Below are 20,526 nucleotides of genomic sequence, written 5' to 3' on the forward strand. Positions count from 1 at the left end.
GCGTTGTGTGGTGTTCTGGGACCTAGTGCGAGAAAATGAGCTGCATTTCAATATTTTCAAGTCTCTCTGTGTCGTCGGAGAGAGTTTGTTTGCTTGTTTGATGAAAGTTCTTGTGCCTTACTCAATACAAAGTGATTTGTGTGAGAACCGCTGCGAAAAAATGCCGAGCGACTCTGACTCTGTGTTTGACTCTGGCCAATGAGTGTGAGAGTGCGACGAATGTGTGCGAATTCCGGTTCGAAGGAAAAAAGCCAGCCAGGCAGCACTTGGTGCCAGCATTGTCGGTATAACGTACAGCATTCGTGTGCGGCGTTTCACTGCTACTTGTCGTCGTATGGAATACAGCTCCGTGGTAATAATTCTTAGTGGAGGAAGAAAAAACAAGGCATGAAAAAGCAAAGTGTGTTTTTCTTTGATTTCTGCCCATTATTCTTGTGTTCTATGCTACTGTGAGCAGATAGAAGGTACACTGGTGAGCGCGCGAGTGTTTGAAACTGTGTGTGTTAGTGTGTTGCAAGTGTGAGCTACTTGTGCGTGTAAAGCGTGAAAACCGACTAAATGACAACAAGCAAAGGAAAATACATATATCACACGCACGTACGCACACATTGAGTAAAAGAAAATCTATGTTACAAGAAGTTTAAAAAAAAAAAAAACACACACACAAAGAGGCAAAAAGTGAGAAGAAGGAAAGAAGAAGAATAGTGCTATTTTCTTGCTATGGTGCGGACGACGGTTATATTTCGGATGCGTTAGTGCAAGTGTGCGTGTCTCAGTGTTAGTTGTGTGAGAGGAAGAAAAATCGCTCTGATGGCGATGGTAATGTTGATGATGAGGTTGAAAATGACGACGTCGACGACAATGTTGAGGAAGAAGTCGGTCGTTGTGGCATTTGTGCCCCTTGTGTAAAGGCATTTGAACTGGAAAGAAAAACACAACAGTGGCCAGAAATGTTCAACAAAACAAATACTCTTTTTAGAAGAAGATGTTGATGATTATGATGATGAAGGCAACGCTTACGACTGCGACTACGACAACGACGACAAAGACTACGACAACGAAGTTGCTTGTACACCAGATTCAAATAATGAAAATATTCGCTCTGACGATGATGATGATGAGTGCAACGATAATCATGAGCAAGGCAACGATGGCAGCAACATCATCGACAGCAGCAGCAGCAGCTCTAGCGACACCAACAGCAGCAACGGCGACAACAAGGAAGAACCCAAGTAAGGAATAGTTCGATGTGCAGCAGTGGAACAGTTTACTTTTGTTTTTCCGCGTGCTCGCACACGCGTTTATAAACGGAATACGGAAATAACCACAAAATATATACATAGTACAACAAAAATAAAAAAATACTTGCTTACATGAATTAAAAAAAAAAAAACATCAACACATAAAAATTTGTTTTCAAACAAAACAACAAACTCAGCAACATTTTTTATTTCCATCAAAAAAACAAAAACGAAAAAAAGTCAAATCAAAAAAAGTCAATAGAAATTTTCACTTCAAAATTATTTTCAATTTTAAATAACAAACAAAATTTTAAAACAAATAGTTTCATCTTTGCCAAATTGAAGCAAAATTCTCAACTGATCACTGAACTTCCGCGGGCCCTTCAAATATCTCTGACCCAACACCATTTTGGGCCATCATGTTATCCCTAATACCAGCCGATTCATGGTGGTGGTCGTGGGCCAAATTACAGCAGGAAATTGTGTGAGTGTTTTGAATTTTCAGGCAAAATTGTGCAATCTACTCTTTGTTTTTTTATTCCGGGCTAATGTTGCACATTTCCAGTTGCATTCAAAAAAAAAAAAAAAAAAAAACACCAAAACGCCAGCAACACTTAACGATAATGACGGTATTATGTCTGGGGATTTTATGCCACAGTGTGAGTGAGTGTATGTGAGTTTTCCAAAAAGAAAAAAAAAAAAATAATAGAGGATGGAAAAAATTGTCAACAAATTCAGTTGAAGTGTGCCATTTGCCGTTGTAATTGTGTGAGCGATATCTACTGCAAATGAGTGTGCATAAAACAGTGTTAACCGCAAAAAAATACTCTTCCACGAGAGAGAGCATTAAATTTTATTTGGTAAATCGTTAGAAAGAAAGGCAAACAAACACAAAAAACGGGATATAAACGAAAAAATATATAAAAATTGTGAAAATTCAAACCCCATCTCCACCAAATGCAAAACTGCAACCAAACAACAAAAAAAAAAGATGCCAACAGCAGCTCAAGTGGTTTCATTTGTTTTGTGTTTCATTTCTTTTGTTTATTTCAAAGTTTTCTATTGCCATTAGAAAAATGCAAAGAAAAACACAAAGTTTTTTTTTTCTCATCTCCCACCAGCATTTGTATGTATGAGAGTGTGTGTGTTCTTAAAAACTATCCTTTGTGTTGGAAAAACTAATTCAAATGCTTTTGCATAAAATTTAAAACAAGCAAAGAAACTAACTAAAGTCATTAAATAAATTACCAAAATAGAACTGAGTTTCTGTGTACTCTGACCGACAACCACAAACTTATACTCTTCTTGTGACTTTAACTGATTATATAAGAATGAAGCGCACTGCCCGACAGCCACTGAACTCCCCGAAAAAGTATGCCACATAAATTGATACAGTTTATTAGGACAGGTTCGAAAAGGAGACAAATATGTACATCTAGGTATCTTTTGGTTAAAGGAAAAGCATAGGAATATGTGTGTATTTTCTTAGGAAGGATTCAATCTAAATTGTTATCGAAAATTATAATATTGGTCCAAAAAAAAAAAAAAAAAAAAAAAAAAACTATTAAAAATACATATTTTTTTTAGATTTTTGAGTTTAGAAAAAAAACATATTTTTTTAAATCTTTTGTCTTACTTTTTATATCTTTTGTCTTACAAACCGTATAATTCAAAAGATGTTAATTGTAATTCATAACAATTCATATGTCATTCGAGAATATCATTCGTAATTCCTATAATTTCTATTTATATTCGAGGATTTCATTTTTAATTTAAAACATTTCAATTGTAATTTAAGGATTTCATTTGTAATTCGTAAAATTCCATTTGTAATTCGTATAATTCCATTTGTAATTTGACTTTTTCTATTTTTTATTCGAATTTTATTTCAATTGACATTTGAGAACTCTGGTCGTAATTCTAAAGATTTCAATTGTAATTTTAACAAAATTCATTTGCAATTTATAAAATTCCATGTGAAATTCGAAATATTTAATTTGCTATTTGAATATTTCTATTTTTCATCCGAATTTTATTTCAATTGATATTCAAGGATTCAATTTGTAATTCGAAACATTTCAATTCTAATTTAAAAATTTGATTTTAATTCATTAAATTCCATTTGTAATTCGAGTTGTTCTATTTTTCATTGGATATATTATATTTGAAATTAGAATTATTTTACTTGAAATTCGAATCAATTATTTCTAATTCGAAAATGCAAATATGAAGCCAATGCAAAAAAAATATTTGCGATGCTTATGTTTCGAATTTCAAATGGAAAGATTCGAATTTCAAACTAAACAATTCGAAATCAAAATTCAATAATGCGTATTACAAATGAAATAACTCGAAATTAATATGGAGTGTTAAGAATAACAAATGGAGTTATCGAATTACAATTGCAATATTACGAATTTAAATTTTAATTTGAATTTTTCAATTTTTTATTCGAATTATTCCATTTGAATTTTTCACTTGTAAAGTGAATAATTTTATTTGTAATTCGAAAATGCAAATGTGAAGCCAATACAAAAATTTTTTGAAATTTGTTTTTATTTCAAACGGAAGAATTCCAAATAAATAAGGAAATATTCGAATTTTAAATGAATTAATTCATATTAAAAATACAAAAATGCGAATTACAAATGAAATAATTCGAAATTAAATTAGAATGTTATGAATAATAAATGGAATTATCGAATTGCACTCAAAACGTTACGAATAACTAACAAAAATCTCGAATTACAATTGGAACATTATTAACCACAAATGGAGTTCTATATATTAAATTTATAATTCTTCTAGACCTTTTTCAGATATAACTCAAAACATTTCAATTATAATTTGAGAATTCCATTTGAAATTTGTAATATTCCATTCTTAATTCAAATTATTACATTTATGATTTGAACTATTCCATTTGAAATTCGACAAATTTCACTTAAATTCGAATCATTTTATTTGTAATTCGAAAACGCAAATATGAACCCAATGCAAAAAGTGCTTGCTATATATATATTTTTTCTTTCGAATCAAATGGAAATATTAGAATTTCAAAGGAAATAATTCGAATTAAAATGCGAATTACAAATGAATAAATTAATTAATTAAATTTGAATGTTACGAATAATAAATGAAATTATCGAATTGTATTCAAAACGTTACGAATAACAAATGGAAATCTCGTACTACAATTGATATATTTCGAATTACAAACGGATTTCTCATTCGGATTTGTAATTTGAAATTTTCTATTTTTTATTCGAATAATTCCATTGGAAATCAAATTATTTCACTTGTAATTCGAATCACTTTATTTATAATTCGAAAATGCAAATATGAAGCAAATGCAAAAAAATGGAGATTTTTTTTGTTTCGATTTTTAAATGGGAAAACTCGAATTTCAAATAAAATAACTCGAATTAAAAATGAAAAAAATGTGAATTACAAATGAAAAAATTCGAAATTAAAATGGAATGTTACGAATAAAAAATTGAATTATCGAATTTCAATAAAAATTTTGCATTACAATTGGCATACTACGAATTACAATAGGAATACTAAATTTTTAATTTGTAACTTTTCCATTTTTTACTCGAACTATTCCATTTGAAATTCTAATTATTTCACTTGTAATTCGAATCATTTTATTTGTGATTCGAAAACGCAATTATGAAGCCAATGTAATTTCGAAGGAAATTTTCGAATTATTAATGGAAAAAATCGAATTTCAAATGAAATAATTCCAAATAAATATGGAAGGTTAGGAATAACAAATAGATATCTCGAATTAAAATGTTTCGAATTACATCTGAAAAACAACATATTATTTAAAATCTATTACTTTTTTTAAATTTTTTGAATTCAATTTCAATTTGAAATTCGGTATCTGTAATTTTAATAAAATTTATTTGAATTTCGAACATTTTCACATGTTTTTTGAAATGTACTATTACTTATTCAAAATCGTTTCGCTTGAAATTCCAAAAAATATCAATGGTTTGAATTTCTATGTTCAAAATCATTACTTGTATTCTATTTGAAATTCATAATTTTGATTTTACGCTTTCCAAAAAGAAAAATTGAAAGATTTAATAATTTATTTTTGACATTAAAAAATTCGAGTATTAACTAAAGTATTTGTTTTAAAATTCAAAACTGTTCCACTTATAGTTTGAGGTTTTCTATAGTAATTTTAATGTAATTTATTTAAATTTCAAACTTATTCACATGTAATTTGAAATGCATTATTTGCTATTCAAAATAGTTTTATTTGAAATTCCAACTATATATTTACAGTTTGCTACATTTACTTTTATTAAATTTGGGTTGCTTAAATTGAATTTAAAAATTTTGACATTGCCCTTTCCAAAAAAAGACGTGATAAATTGAAAATATTGTTTATGAATTTTAAAAATGAGAATATTAAACAAAAATTTAGAATTTTTAGAAAAACAAAATTGCAATTGAAATAATTTGAAATAATTAAAATTTTTAGATGTTGAAATTTTTTACTAACCAGTTCGTTTAAAAGTTAAACAAATGTAAATATTAAATATTATATTAAAAACGTAATAAATATTTCAGCAAAACTTGTCGAATTTCAATCATGAAATTTTAAAAATATTTTTTTTGTTTATTTCAAAATATTTCAGAGAAACAACTTAATTTGAAGAATACCTTTGGAATCCAAGGCATTTCAAGAAATATTATTTTTGTCTTTCGGATTCGGTTTATTTACTATTGCTATTTATGTAAATTTAATTTTGAATTTGCTATAATTTGGGGATATATTTTTGCAACGTACCTCGTAAATTATACTATGCGACACAAAAAGTTTTTCTAATTTTCGGATTAAGATTCCAAGAAATATGTGAATTTTATGTATATAGAGTCTTCAGCACTATTACTTATATCAGTATAACGATTATTTTGGTGGAAATATTTAACCCTCACGTTAGTCACCAAGACTTATGTTAAGTCCCAAATTTTACAAGAAACGAAACCTTTATTTCAATTATATGTTGGGAAATACTTGCATCAATATTTCCCAAAGAGTTGAAAATATTTTCATATTTTTTATCAATTCTTCCATAAGAAAAAAACTTTTCGACAAATTTAGAATTTTTTCAAAGTGGATTGAGATTTTCTTGTTCTTAGGCCAAACATTTTGAAGGTCTTTATGTAGCCTTGACGGTACGGTGAAATATATTAATGAATTTCCGATGTTTGAATACTTTAGATACATTCTGGGACTAATGGTAGTATTGATTACATTTAATTTGTGGAATGTAATGATTTCAACAATCCCGTTAAATGTGACGTTTAAACATATTTTGATAACAGAATCGAAAAAAAAAAATTGGTTTTTGCGGTCGGTGGTATTGCCGGAGTTAATATATAAGTTAATGTTAGAAGTTAAAGTTTATTTCACACTGCTATGGTGTTTCTTTATTTTGTTACTAACATTTATGTTGCGGTGCTATGCACCTCTCTTGTTGGATTTACAATTATGAATTACTTCAACTTAAAACTAATATTATACTGCAGCCTGGTCGTGCTCGTTATTACGCTGAGTCATCACTTGCGGTGCGCTGGTATTAGTGCGCGTGTTTGTGGCGGATGACTGCCCTGGTGTCATATTCCTGTTGATTTGTCGGACTGCTTGCGCAGCATAATGATGGGAATGTTTACTAGTTGGTTTGCATATTTAGTTTGATGTTTATTAGGGTGAGCCGTTAACTCCTCCCTCTCGAATTATCAAGCGTCTCGATTGATGTGTTTAGAAATATGGCAGATTATAAAGACTGCCGCGTTGATTCAAGTTAATATTGTGGTTTGCTAGTTGTTTTGTTTTGATAACAGATTCTGTTGTGCCGGCTGCCAATTGGCTTTCTGACACAGTCATTTCTATTTGAGGTCTAGACATTCCTTCATGTGGGGTCATTTTTATAATTTTCATACTAGTTTTGCGCCTTTGCCTCATTTTTACCGCCATCAGGAGGATGACCAATGCTAATATGAGACTGATGTTAAAACATAAACTGGTCTTGAATTCAGTATTTAGACGCTCGATTCTTTTATTACTTTTCACGTGCAACGTTTTTAGTAGTTGTAGAGATAGTATTTCTTCGGTGTAGTTGTTTCTAGCTGAGTGTTTTAGTAGCGCAGGCAACGGTTTGGAGTAAGCAGCTTCTTCGACGGTGAAATTTTTGTTGCCTATCCTAATTGTAGAATTACTAAATCTTATTAAATAAGTTCCTGTTACATTTTTTTCGTTTCCATTTATGACAATATTTTCTTTTATGTTATTTATCAAAATTAATCCAGGTTCTATTTCCTCTAAATTATTAATGTGATCTGCATTTACTATTGAACAATTATGTGGGCTATTAGTTACTAATTTAGGAATACATGTATTGTTTGTTATATTGGCTACATTAGATTCTAGACATAATTCAATACCATTTATTTTTTGACAAGGACTTTTAATTCCAAATGTTGCTCTTTCACATTTTACAATTTTCTTATAATCAAGATTTAAAACAGTATTTTGATTTTTTACAGGTCTTATGGTTATGACATTACAAATTTCTTTTACAGTTTTGGGAATGCTTATAATGTAAATTATATTAGTACTATTGTTTACAATTTTTATTCGTGCGAAATTTAAAGCTTGTTCAATGTTTTGAAACGGGATTTCATCTTGATTAAATATTTCTTCTATTTTACTAATTTCTATTTCCGATAAAATAAATGTGTTTACAATGTTGGATTTTGTTAAATGAATGGCCGAATTAATATTCGTTATTTCCTCCTTTAAAATTTCAACTTTGTACTTTGCCTGCAATATGAGGGTATTACGGAAGTCCTCACTAGTCTTTAAAATTTTTGAAATACTATTTGTCGCATTCGTTATCTCCTGCATTCTTTCTATTAGATCTCTGTTGATTATTAACTGGTTATTGCTGTTGTCTGTTAACTCATTGATTTTGTTTTTCAAAAGCATAAGGTCATCATGGTCTGGACTACCTGCCAGCCATTTCCACGCCGTTCCAATCTCATCAAGAGATCTTTTAGATCTCTCTTCAGGCATTAGCCGATTTATAAGGTGAGATAGGGTAGTGATGTCATTATGTAGGAAGGGGAGTAGTGGGTGGTTGTCTGGAATTCCTTTGGCCAAGTCGTCCTTGATCCTCTCTAGAGTGTCATGATATTCCTTGATGTTAATAACATGCAAAATTTTGAATGTCCCTGTTTGTATTTTTCCTATTCCACTCTCTATAAGAACCACTTCTGATTGAGAGTAGTCCAATATTTCTGTGACCCCTAGGCAACCTGTAATTAAGAACTGGAAACCCGGTAAATAAGTAAGTCAGTTTCTGATATGACTCTTATGGACTATTCTCCCTGATTGAGTCAGGACAGTTGAGTGCCTATTCTCCTTTACAACTTCTTCTTTGAAACGTTTAGATAATTTGGTTCCTAATCTCTTGTTCTGTTTGACAAATATTTTCTGACCTTCTTGATATTCTTTTGGTTCTTCCCTAACACGATTATGATTTGCCAAATCATTTTCCTGTTTCCTCAAGAGTCTTTCGTAGTTGTTAAGGCGAGTCCTTTCGTAGTCCTCTGGTCCAAAGGTCGTCGGTCGTCCAAAAAATAGATCTACGGGTTTCTTTCCAATTGACGAATGTATTGTGTGATTGTACTTGTTAACGCTATCTTGCAATAGCTCCTCAAAAGAGTAATCGGGTCGCTCACACTTACTGCAACGCATAATTTCCGATAAGGTCGAATGGAATCTCTCTATTTGCCCATTAACCTCGCTCTTATAAGGCGGTGCCGTAAAAATTTCCATGCCAAGTTCGTCTTCCAACATAAACCGAATGGTCTGAGAATTGAAAGATCGCTCGTTATCAAATACAATTGACTTCGGGACCCCAAAGTAGAAAATTATTTCTCTCAATGGTTTCCTAATGTCTTCAATGCCTTTGCCATTTATCATTCTGGTTACTGCGAATTTTGTAAATTTGTCTATTGCGGTTAAAACTCGAAACTTGTCTGTAGAGAAGATATCTATGTGGATTGTATGCCCAGGATAAGTTGGCATAGGTGTCTTATTAAGTTTGGGAGCGTTCGGATGTCGCTCATACTTATTTTCTTTACATACTTTACAGATATTGATCACATTCTTTATTTTCCTAGTCATGGAAGGGAAGTAATAGCTCTCTAAAATTTGTCTCCTATTCTCGGCATTATTCCTATGTCCTCTGTTGTGAGTCTCAATAATGATTTGTTTTTGTCTCTCCTCATCAGTAACATCTTCAACCATTGTTCGAGCGAATCGTACTTTAATGTTTCTGAAGTGATGAGGGTACAGTGCTTGAATCATAAGCATAACTGGCTCTGAGGTCTTGATGCCGTTGACTACTGTAGGATTTAAGTATCTCTTTAATATGACTTTCAGATCTGATTCCGCTAGACTGGTTTCTTTAATGATATGTCTATGGTAGGAGGGAAATACAATGTTAAATTCATATGAGGAAGCTGATGATTCCTCAATAATGATCTGATTTTTGAAGGTATTTATTGGCACCTCAGCGGAAGGAATTAGGTCTTCCGATGAGTCCTCGGCACTGTGAACCGTGGGCGTTAGGGAGTTAACATCTGTCACTGGTGGTCTCGATAGCGTGTCCGCGACTACATTCGTGCTACCTGGTTTATAAATTAACTCGTAATTATATTCTTCTAACTGTGCCTTCCACTTCTTCATCTTCACATTTGTGTTCTTGTTGCTTAGCGCAAATGTCAAAGGTTGATGGTCGGTAAATATCTTTATGCTTCTTGCTCCATACAAGTAACAATTCAATTCCTTTAAAGCCCAAATTATCGCCAGCATTTCTTTCTCATTTGTCGCATATTCCTCTTCTGCCCTACTGAGAGTTCTAGAAAGGTATGCGATAGGTCTATTGCCTTGAGATAAAACTGCTCCTAAAGCGTATTTCGAGGCGTCAGTAGTGAGTTCAAAGGGCTTATCAAAGTCGGGATAGTTCAAAACGACTTCCTCCGATACCAAACAGTTCTTGAGCTGTTTGAAACTTTCAATCTGTTCGGAATTCAAATTGACACTGATTTTTTTTGACTGGTTTCTCGGGGTTTTCCCTATATCGCCTCTCATCATGGAAGTTAATGGTTTGGCTATTTGAGCATAGCCCCTTATGAATCTCCGATAATGTCCGGTCAAACCCAGGAACGATCGCAAGTCATGAACTGTTCTAGGTTGAGGGAAATTAACTATGGCCTTAAGTCTGTCTGGGTTTGCAGAAAAACCTCCTTCCTTTACATTGAACCCTAAGAAGTCAATTTCTTCCTTTAAGAATTCACTCTTGTCCAAATGAACTTTCAGATTAGAGTCTTCCAAAGTGCGGAATATTATCCTCAAATTTTCAATGTGTTCCTTTTTAGTCCTACCAAATATCAAAATGTCATCAATGTAGACGTAGCACCGTTTCCCTATATGCTCTCTAAGAATATCATCTAGAGCTCTTTGGAATATTGCAGACGCGTTACGTAGTCCAAATGGTAGTCTTGTGAACTCGAACTTTCCATTCTTGACGGAAAAAGCTGTTTTCTCAATATCGGATTCCCTAAGTGGAATCTGATGGAATCCGCTCTTTAAATCTATGGTGGAAAAGTATTTCTGTTCGCCTAAGTTAGCCAAGATTTCTGTAATTTCAGGTATGGGGTATCTGTCAGGTCTAGTTATCTCATTAAGTTTCCTATAGTCAATAACCATGCGGTATTTTTTCACACCTGAAGCATCTGGTTTTTTTGGTACTATCCAAACTGGAGCATTATATGCGGACCTGGAAGGGCGAATTATCCCGTCCCTTAATAGTTCTTCTATCTGTTTGTCAATTTCGGATTTCAATGCCATTGGATACGGATAGGATTTTGAATAAACTGGACTATCACTACTCGTATTAATTTCAGCTTGTACGATTGTTGAATAAGTGAGTTTTTTATTGGGATCTGCAAAAAGGTTTGGATGGTCATCCAAAATATTCCTGACTTCTTTTTCATCTTCGGGATTTAGATGATTTAAACGTAGATTCATGTTATTAATCTCATCAATTTGCAGCTCTTTCAAAGGAAATTTCTTTCCATCCAGAATTGTGAGATAGGATCTCCAAGTGTAAATCACTGCATTCAAAGATTTCAGGGTATCATTCCCTATTATCCCATCAAAGGTCTCTAGACCAGGAAGGATGTAAAATTCTAACTTTCCGATCCCGCAATTAAAAATGTCAATAAAACTATGGGTCTCTATACTAACTATGCCGCCTACGGACTTAACATGAAAAGGTTTCTGGTTCTTTAGAGGGTTTCTAATAAATTTGCCATTAATATAATTTTTGTTCGAACCGGTGTCTATAAGAAATTTAAGTTCGTTGCCATTTTTCATTCTGAAAGGGAGGTATGGCAACGTTGAAGCTAGTCTAAAAAATTAACGTCATCTACAATTGCCAACTGATCGTCTAGATCCTCCTCGTACGCTTCGTCATAGGAAACCTCATATTCCTGTTCATCAGAACCATTCATTTCATCCGGCTCTGCATCCTCACGTATTTGGGCCTCAACATTAAACATTCTCTGCTGCTTTTGCGGCTGATGAATATTTCCTGAATTATTTCTCTTAAAGTTAGGCTGAACATTGTTAAAAGCATTACTCAACTGTGGCCTATTCTGATAGTTTACCTGCCTAGTCTGTATTGATTGATCCACGTCCATTGGTACAGCAGGTTTAGGAGGAAGTGGGGGTCTGTATCCTCCGTGTTGGGGGTGTCCAAAATTATTCACTACTGGAGGTCGATTCGAAAAGTTCGCCGGCCCTCCGTATTGTTGTTCTCCACTTCGGAAATTCCGATAACGATATTGAGTAGGGCCTCTGTACCTTTGGTCACCTTGAAAATTCCTATCACCAATCGTCAGCTGTGGGTAAAAATGTCTAGGAGGGTTAGTTTGGGGGATCCTGTTTGGTCTAGATCCTTTCTCGGTAGCGTGTTGAATACGCACACCTAGATTACCTAATTTTAAACAGGCATTTAGAGCCTGAGGCAAACTTGTCGGGTTTGTAACACTCATTAAGCTTGGAAGATTACCATTAAGTCCTCGAATAAAGGTGTCCAAAGCCTTGTCCCTATATGTTTGGGTCAATACATCCAAAGCCTCGTTCCCTATATCCAGACAATCAATCTTGTCCAGAATCAAAGACAAATGGTGGTAAACCTTCTGGTAAAAATCTGTTATGGTTTGCCCACCCTGAGATAGGACGGTCATTTGATACTCTAAGGTCGAAATATCTCTCTTATCTGAAAAATGAAGCACTAAACACTTTCTTATCGCTTTCCAATTTAATGGGGTCCGATAAGACTCCAAAGCCGTGTCGGCCTCACCAACAATTTTATGCCTAACAGTGTGTAGAATTGTGAAGTATTTGGTTGTTCCCCTTTGTGACTCATAAATGTTCATGATCCTATCAACAGCTTTCCTCCACGAACTAAATTCTCCTGGCTTGCCCGAGAATTCCCTTAACGTCTTCACTATGTCTGGTATTCTCTCTCCTTCTGAGATATCCCCAGATCCTTCTATGTCGACATCTTTAGTGGCGGTAACATCCTCCCCCTGTTTGAGAAGGTTTGCCACCGTCTCACTTATTATTCGTTTCACCTCATTAGTCTGACTTTCCGTAAAGGGATTAAACCTTACGGGAGCTGCCCCAGAAGGCGAAGATGTCTGTCCTGAAACACTCATAGCTTCGACCCTTGTTATTAAGTTGTTTAAATCTTCCGGCATTGGCCGCTCGAAAAAAAGGAGAAAAAGAAACACCAAATCCTAGTTCTCGTCACAAATCTATTATCAAAATTTCTTTAAACTTATTTCAGCACGGATATGACTCTTTAAATTTGGATGCCACCCTCTATTTTTTTGTTTAACTTAATCTAACATTTCATATTTCTTACATTTGTTAATTTCGCACAAATATGATTTTTTTTGTAAATTTAGATGTCACACTTTATTTTTTGTTTTACCTTACTCTAACATTTCTTTCTTCTTACTTTGTTATTTTTGTTAAACGTATTCTAGCACAAATATGATTTTTTGTAAATTAGATTTCACACTTTCACTTTCTGTGTTATTCCTTATTTTGTTTAATTTTATTTTAACATTTCTTCTTTTTTACTTTTGTTAAATTTATAATAACTTACTAATAATAATTTGATCATTTTCCTTATATCCCGGTAGTCCGCTAGTTCTTACGTAACATCCTTTTCGTACTCCTACTCAGGAACGGTTCTCGTACCGGCTGTTGGGATGTTTTAATCCTTGTGGTTGTTGGGTTCTAGGATGTGTTGATCCTTGTAGTTGTTGGGCGCCAGTTAATGTTAGAAGTTAAAGTTTATTTCACACTGCTATGGTGTTTCTTTATTTTGTTACTAACATTTATGTTGCGGTGCTATGCACCTCTCTTGTTGGATTTACAATTATGAATTACTTCAACTTAAAACTAATATTATACTGCAGCCTGGTCGTGCTCGTTATTACGCTGAGTCATCACTTGCGGTGCGCTGGTATTAGTGCGCGTGTTTGTGGCGGATGACTGCCCTGGTGTCATATTCCTGTTGATTTGTCGGACTGCTTGCGCAGCATAATGATGGGAATGTTTACTAGTTGGTTTGCATATTTAGTTTGATGTTTATTAGGGTGAGCCGTTAACTTATATCTCATATGCAAGGATCCCAAAGAGTATTAATCTATTTTCAAAGTATCACATTTCTTTTATAATGAGTATCGTTATATGTGTGCTACAGGAAAACGTGGACCTAAATATTCAATGTTCCGCACCGGAGTTAGAATCTATTATGACCTATAATTACCAAATTTTAGACAAATCCGTGAAAAAATGTGGCGAATATCATCAAAATACCAAATATCAAGGCCGATATATCTCATTTGCAATTCCAACCATCCTAGATACAATACAAATTGTTCTGCCAAATAATGGGGCCTTTCAACAGACAGACGGACATCTTTAAATCCACTTATAATTTTATGTTGAAAATTACGAATATTTATGTTACGACGAATATATGGGGGTGTTACAAACGGAATTACAAGGTTAATATACCCTCCTTTTTCTATTGAGAAAAGTGTTTAGGGACAATTAAGGTATTTCGTTAAAAATAGGGTCAAAATTAATGAAATACAATACGAAAGTCTGGAATTACTCAGAGAATTATACCATACGGTTAAACAATTAAGAACTTAATATTCAAACTTCAGTCTCCATTGACTCCATTGAAAATGTATGGAAAGCAATCTAAATTTCAAATATCTAGAGATACTGGTCCCATACCAAAACGATGATCTGGGCCTCAATTCTTGTTCTATGAAAATGTCAAATGAAAACTTTTATAAAGGAAAGAAATGTCAAATGAAAAATTTTATAAAGGAAATATTTTTCATTTTATATTTTCATAGAACAAGAATATAGCCCCTGTACAGATATTTTTCTTCCAAAGATATAGTTACAAATTATGATTGAGGTCTGCTGTTTTATTTACCTATAGTTTCTCCACAAATTCTCATTCACAATACTTATTTTTATACCCTCCACCTTGGAAAGGAGGGTATATTAACTTTGTCATTCCGTTTGTAACATCCCTAAATATTCGTTTTAGACCCCATAAAGTATATATATTCATAATCAGCATAAAATTCTAAGTCGATTTAACGATGTCCGTCTGTCTGTCTGTCCGTCTGTCTGTCTGTCTGTCCGTCTGTCTGTTGAAATCACGATACAGCCCACATTATTTGACGTAGAGCTCCAAAATTTAACAGAGCTATTTGCATTGTGTCTAGGATGGTTGGTATTGAAAATGAGATATATCGGTCCACGTTCTGTTATAGTCCCCATATAACGGTACCTCCCGATATTCGGTATTTTCATGATTTATGCCACATTTTTTCACAGATTTGTCTTAAAATTGGTATTTGTAGGTCATAGCGGGTCCCTGAGCGTGTGGCAAAACATTGCATGTATAGGTCCACGTTGTGGTATAGCCCCCATATAAAGGTACCTCCCGATATTTAATATCTTAGTTTTTTTTTTACCACATTTTTTCACGGATTTGTCTTAAAATTGGTATTTGTAGGTCATAATGGGTTCCAGCTTCGGTAGCGAAACATTGTAATTATAGGTCCACGTTTTGGTATAGCCCCCATATAACGGTACCTCCCGATATTCGGTAATTTGATGATTTTTGCCACATTTTTTCAGGGATTTGTACGAAAATTGGTATTTGTTGGTCATAATTGGTTCCAGCATCGGTGGCGAAACATTGCATGCATGGGTCCATGATTTGATATAGCCCCCATATAACGGTACCTCCCGATATTCGGTATTTTAGTTTTTTTGTCACATTTTTTCACGGATTTGTCTAAAAATTGGTATTTGTGGGTCATAATTGGTTCCAGCATCGGTGGCGAAACATTGCATGCATGGGTCCATGATTTGATATAGCCCCCATATAACGATACATCCCGATATTCGGTATTTTTATGGTTTTTGCCACATTTTTTCACTGATTTGTCTAAAAATTGGTATTTGTGGGTCATAATAGGTCCTAATTCGTGTAGCGAAATATTGTAATTATAGGTCCACGTTTTGGTATAGCCCCCATATAACGGTACCTCCCGATATTCGGTAATTTTATGGTTTTTGTCACATTTCTTCTAATGTTTCTTTTACCCTAAGGTGGAGGGTATTAAAAGTTTGGCCCGGCCGAACTTAATGTTTTTTACTTGTTTTACTATCTCTTACCAAGTTTTACAGCTTTGAAAATACTTTACAACATTTTCAGAATATATTTGAAATTTTAATTTCCTCCTTCTTCATTTCCTGCAAGGCCATCTTTTTTAAATACCCTAGCTTTGATTTAATTACGAGATTTTTATTAATAACAAATTCGATATTGTTACATCAATAGCATTAAAGGATATTTAATGAATCATCTGAAAATGGAAATAATTTTATGTCCCCCATTATCATGTCGGTTTGAAGTCTGGCCTAAAGTGTATCTCAACCCCTCGCAGCGTAAAACAATGACCAAAACAAAAATCATTCGTAAAAGTTTAATGACCCACATCTTGTCGCCTCTGGCCATTTCTGTGTGTTGTTTATGGTGGAGAAGTGTAAATTTGTTAACTTTCCAGAGGAACACAACACAGCCCAACCAGCCAGCAGTTGAAAATTTTCCAATAAAAAAAGAATTCTTTATAGCCGGCACTTTACAGCGAAATGTTGTTATTTATTGATTTGGGTTGAATGGAAGCCATACAAAAAGTAAGAACTTGACCAAGAATAGCACCATCCGTTCCATTGGCTGTAACGTTGTTGTCGTCGTCTTCTTCGTCATCATTCGCCATCGTTGTTACTTGATCATCGTAGCAGTCGTGGCCGCAAATCATGGGGTTCGATGTGCTCTGTGATGCCAGTAACGGTAACAGCAAGATTTCCAACAAAAGTCGAATGAAATACGACAACGACGACGACAAAATACGCTAAATACAATGTATGGCCCAAAAATATGCTCCAGGCTCTTAACAATTTTGTATTTCCCCTTTAAAGAGCGGACCATAAATTCCAAGGGTATATTTGCCAAAAAGTGTGATAAAATGTTGCCTGTTTTTAGGACGGGGTAATAGAGTAGAGAGTAGCATAGCACAATTGAAATTGATTTTTTATGGAAATGTTCGTTTGTTTGTTTCTATTTTTATGTTCGACATTTATCGAGAGATTTGGAAGAACAAACAAATGGCTGAGAGTTAAATAAATAAAAGTGTTAGCGATTTATAACAAGGATTTATTGTTTAAGATTTTTATGTGTAGTCTTTTAATGTCATTATTCCACTGAGATCTAAATTAAGTGTTTGTCAAAGTTGAGACGTAGGTGGGTTCTATCAAATTTTAATGAGTTTAATTCGTGAAATTCTTTTCTCTGGTAAACTTAAAAATATTTCAAAATTTCGGTACACAGGTGTATAGGGAAATATCAAAATATAATTCACAAAATATCTCGGAGCAATGGCATTTGGTTTCATTTAGCAAATTTTTTAATGCCAAATAATAACCCCAAAAATGTTGCCTATCGTAATATTTGTATCAAATTCAAAACTGCATTAATCCAATCATATTTTTTTGGTTTATATCAAATTTCAGAAATTTAGTTTTTCAACAAAAATTATCCATTTTATGTCATCAAAATTTACGAATGTTTTTGCTAATCTAGATTATTTTGTGTTTGAAAAACACTATTGTTCCTGGAGAAAGGTAACCTAAGACATTCGGTATTTGGATGATTGTAGCCACATTTTCCAATAGAATTGTTTGAAGATTTAAGGATATTACAATCCCCAGATTAAAAGTATCTATATAGGTTCATGTATTCTTTCAGCCACCACACAAATATAGCTCCTCAATATTGATAATGTTCGGCATTTTGATAATTCTAGTCACATTTTCCTAAGGATATTCGTATTATTCATATCTGGCTCTATGACATCAGCTAAGGAATTCTCTGGCAGAAAAGTGGCTATAAAAATCCATATATTCCTATATTGTTATCCGTAACATTCCTTTTTAATTCCGAATTATTTCATTTATAATTCGGTTTCTTTTAATATTTAATTTGAATTATTTTAATGGAAATTTTTATTATTTCATTCATTTAAAATTCGATACCAAAAAAAAAAATTTTGCATTTTATTTTTCGAATCACTAGTGAAATAATTCGGATAAAAAAGAATATACCATTTAAATTTCGAATTATTTCATTTGTAATCCGATTTTTTTTTTATTTTAATTATATTTTTTTTTTCATTGGAAATTTTAATTGTTCCATTTGTAATCCGAATTATTTCATTTGAAAATTCGAAAACAAAAAAAAAATAAATAAATAAGAAGTAGTATTTTCGGCCGAACTTTAAATATGCATCCACCATCATTTGCAAATTTCCAAAAAAAAAATTGAATCCGTTAAAAATGCTGTTAAAATCTTAAAAATACCGAATATAGGGAGTTACCGTTATTTTGTGGTCTATACAAAGACGTGGACCTGCATTTTTTGCCGCAGGCTATACAAATCATTACGAAGTGCAATTACGAAATTTGAAGCAATTCCAGAGAATGATGTAGCTAAAATCATCCAAATAACGAATAAATGGAAGTACCTTTATATGGAAGCTATACGAATACGAAGACTTGCAGACTGTAGTTACGAACTACAAATACGAAATTAAAAAAAAAAATCCGGTGTATAATGTCGCCAAAAACATCAAAATTATGGTTTAAGGGGGCTATGCCTAAACGTGGACCGATATATACCAAAAGTCCTGCAGATCAAACACACATTTGAGTAAAATTTTATCAACCTACTTCAATTCGTTCGGAGATAGACAGACAGACGGACGGAAGCTCATTGTTAAATCGACAAAAAAAATTTAATGGTTATCAAGAGTATATATACTTTGTAGGGAATGACAAATTTAATATACCCTCCATGCTATGGTGGAGAGTATAAAAAAATCACAAACATTGTTCGAATTTGCTTTTGCGAACCCCCTTCTGCTACGCTCCCCACAAAAGATCAAGATTTAATAAAAATATATACCGAAAATCTGAACAGTGATTTTCGATGCAGGGGCGATAGTTTAAAAAACTCTGCAGCAAAATTGAATTTTGTCAATAATTAAAAGAAATTCCCCAAATGTGTCCGCGTTTGAAAAGTTTACAATTAGGAGTAACATAAAGATGGGGAAAATATCCCGGTTTTTTTCAATTTTTTCGAGATTTTCGGATGAATGGGAATATTTATGTCATACATTTTAAAGCGGAAGCGTGACAACAAAGGTATATATTTTTTTTTTTTTTTAATAAGCTAGAAAGCTCCCTTAAACCCCACATTTAACCATTTAACCAAAAATATATTTCAACGAATTTTACTATAAGTCACCAAAAACAGAAATCTCAAATATAAAATTTTGTTTTGGGCAGAAAGAGTGAAAGAAAGATGTATTCTATACAAAATAATCTATATATATTATAATCTTTTACAGTTTTTAAGAAAAATACATTTGAAATGCATGTATTACATGTGAAAATTATAGTTATTTTTTACTGCACATTACTATTCGAAGCCGAAATCTCCCTCAATACTTCATAAAATTTTTTATATATGCTTCCCGACATTAAGAGCTCGGCGAGATAGGAAGTTCCATATGTACTTTCCTATGTGGGAAACCAATATTTCGAGGTGTTACATAATTTTTGGCCCAATCGAACCACATAGTGTTATAGGGTACAAAAATATTTAACTTTTGTGGGATACCTATAAGAAACAGTATACCGATTTATTAAATTTTTACACCTTTTCTAACTCGTGCCAAAATTAAATATTGAGATATACGAAGTTTGAGAAATCACTGACTTGTATGACTGAGAGTCACGATAATTCAAAACTTTGTACCCTTTTTGGGAGAGGTACCAATTGAAGTTTGGCGATATGTTTCATTTTCGCATCACATCTCGTTCGTAGAGAATCACTGATATGTTTCGCTTGTTATAAGCGTCACATTTATTCAAAATGTTGAGCCCTTGTGGGAGAAATACCAGAAGCTAACCAGATCCTATATTGATTGAAAATAATTGAGATGTGCAAAATTTGAAGACAAAAAATCACATTTTATAAGAATTCGATTATCCATTATGTTAAACTTTTGAGAAGAAGGTACTAGGTGTCGAACGTTCTTGATACAAAAATTCACATTTGTAAACTATGAAAAGAATCAGAATATCATTTCAATGAGGGATATGAGGGAAACATTTTATTTTTTTGAAAAATGTGATCTTTTGTGGGGGAGGTACCCGAAGCAGTAAAACAATATTGTTCTTCTCCGAACTAAATCTAAAATATATTAAGATTTTCCAAGTCTTGACCTTCGGAAGTTATCGTGTGCATCAACTAGCCAAACAACCAGACAGACGGACGAACAACCTTAGATCGACTCCAAGTGTCCTAAAACGGATTTCGTCCAAAGAGACCTAGAATCTAAACCCGTTATTCCGGTGGGGTAAATATTGGCTTCATGAAATGCTATATATACCCTCTGTATCAATACGATGTGTGAACAATCCTCCAACTTTGGCTAAAGGAAATAT

At 33.1% G+C, this 20,526-nt stretch overlaps 2 protein-coding genes across 2 annotated transcripts in view; both read left to right on the forward strand.

Moving 5' to 3' along the window:
* Positions 1–312: 312 nt before the first annotated feature.
* LOC101897882 (innexin shaking-B) overlaps positions 313–20,526 on the forward strand; it is a 703,106-nt gene continuing 682,892 nt past the window's right edge. The window contains exon 1 of the mRNA XM_059120861.1: positions 313–1,725. The gene's annotated coding sequence lies outside the window, so the exon portion shown is untranslated. The remainder of the gene's footprint in view (positions 1,726–20,526) is intronic.
* LOC105261742 (putative uncharacterized protein DDB_G0287265) lies at positions 844–1,236 on the forward strand. Its single transcript, XM_011293671.2, has 2 exons — positions 844–863; positions 912–1,236. Exons 1-2 carry the CDS (start codon positions 844–846, stop codon positions 1,234–1,236), a joined length of 345 nt encoding a protein of 114 aa, XP_011291973.2.

The sequence above is a fragment of the Musca domestica genome, unplaced genomic scaffold, assembly GCF_030504385.1.
Source record: "Musca domestica strain aabys unplaced genomic scaffold, Musca_domestica.polishedcontigs.V.1.1 18, whole genome shotgun sequence".
Taxonomy (NCBI): Eukaryota; Metazoa; Arthropoda; class Insecta; order Diptera; family Muscidae; genus Musca; species Musca domestica.

Bases quoted from the DNA above. Each gene is read 5' to 3' on its own strand.
- LOC105261742 (XM_011293671.2), top strand. From the start codon at position 844: ATGACGACGTCGACGACAAT. The intron at 864-911 runs GTTGAGGAAGAA...CCTTGTGTAAAG, and splicing joins ATGACGACGTCGACGACAAT to GCATTTGAACTGGAAAGAAA.